This window comes from Musca domestica, unplaced genomic scaffold, assembly GCF_030504385.1.
Source record: "Musca domestica strain aabys unplaced genomic scaffold, Musca_domestica.polishedcontigs.V.1.1 3, whole genome shotgun sequence".
In the NCBI taxonomy this organism is placed as follows: Eukaryota; Metazoa; Arthropoda; class Insecta; order Diptera; family Muscidae; genus Musca; species Musca domestica.
Genome location: NW_026712299.1, coordinates 28,744,963 through 28,746,296, shown reverse-complemented (window position 1 = coordinate 28,746,296; position 1,334 = coordinate 28,744,963). Strand labels below are relative to the sequence as shown.

Here is a 1,334-nt window from a genome sequence, read left to right as displayed (position 1 = left end):
GATGAAGATGAAGATGAAGATGAAGATGAAGATGAAGATGAAGACTGAAGATGAAGATGAAGATGAAGATGAGATGAAGATGAAGATGAAGATGAAGATGAAGATGAAGATGAAGATGAAGATGAAGATGAAGATGAAGATGAAGATGAAGATGAAGATGAAGATGAAGATGAAGATGAAGATGAAGATGAAGATGAAGATGAAGATGAAGATGAAGATGAAGATGAAGATGAAGATGAAGATGAAGATGAAGATGAAGATGAAGATGAAGATGAAGATGAAGATGAAGATGAAGATGAAGATGAAGATGAAGATGAAGATGAAGATGAAGATGAAGATGAAGATGAAGATGAAGATGAGATGAAGATGAAGATGAAGAGAAGATGAAGATGAAGATGAAGATGAAGATGAAGATGAAGATGAAGATGAAGATGAAGATGAAGATGAAGATGAAGATGACGATGAAGATGAAGATGAAGATGAAGATGAAGATGAAGATGAAGATGAAGATGAAGATGAAGATGAAGATGAAGATGAAGATGAAGATGAAGATGAAGATGAAGATGAAGATGAAGATGAAGATGAAGATGAAGATGAAGATGAAGATGAAGATGAAGATGAAGATGAAGATGGAAGATGAAGATGAAGATGAAGATGAAGATGAAGATGAAGATGAAGATGAAGATGAAGATGAAGATGAAGATGAAGATGAAGATGAAGATAAAGATAAAGATAAAGATAAAGATAAAGATAAAGATAAAGATAAAGATAAAGATAAAGATAAAGATAAAGATAAAGATAAAGATAAGATAAAGATAAAGATAAAGATAAAGATAAAGATAAAGATAAAGATAAAGATAAAGAATTTTCAGACAAATTCGTGAAAAAATGTGGCAAAAATCATCAAATTACCGAATTTCGGGAGGTACAGTTATATGGGGGCTATACCAAAACGTGGACCTATAATTACAATGACTCGCCACACGAACTAGAACCCATTATGATCTACAACTACCAATTTTCAGAGAAATTCTTGAAAAATGTGTCAAAAGTCATCACAATACCGAATGTTGGGAGGTACCATTATATGGGGACTATATCAAAAAGTGGACCTATACATGCAATGTTTCGCCACCGGTGCTGGAACCCATTATGACCAACGAATTCCAATTTATAGACAAATCCGTGAAAAAATGTGGCAAAAAAAACTTAAAATACCGAATATCGGGAGGTACCTTTATATGGGGGCTATACCAAAACGTGAACCCATACATGCAATGTTTTGCCACAAGCACAGGGACCCGTTATGACCTACAAATAAAAATTTTCAGACA

At 33.5% G+C, this 1,334-nt stretch overlaps 1 protein-coding gene across 1 annotated transcript; it reads left to right on the top strand.

Annotated features, from left to right (window-relative positions):
* Positions 1-397: 397 nt before the first annotated feature.
* LOC131803376 (glutamic acid-rich protein-like) lies at positions 398-701 on the top strand (the record flags this gene model as incomplete). The annotated part of the gene is given in 2 exon segments (XM_059124611.1): positions 398-634; positions 636-701. Coding segments are annotated over 2 exon segments (303 nt in total), but the record flags the coding sequence as incomplete, so codon positions are not given.
* Between the last annotated feature and the right edge of the window lie 633 nt (positions 702-1,334).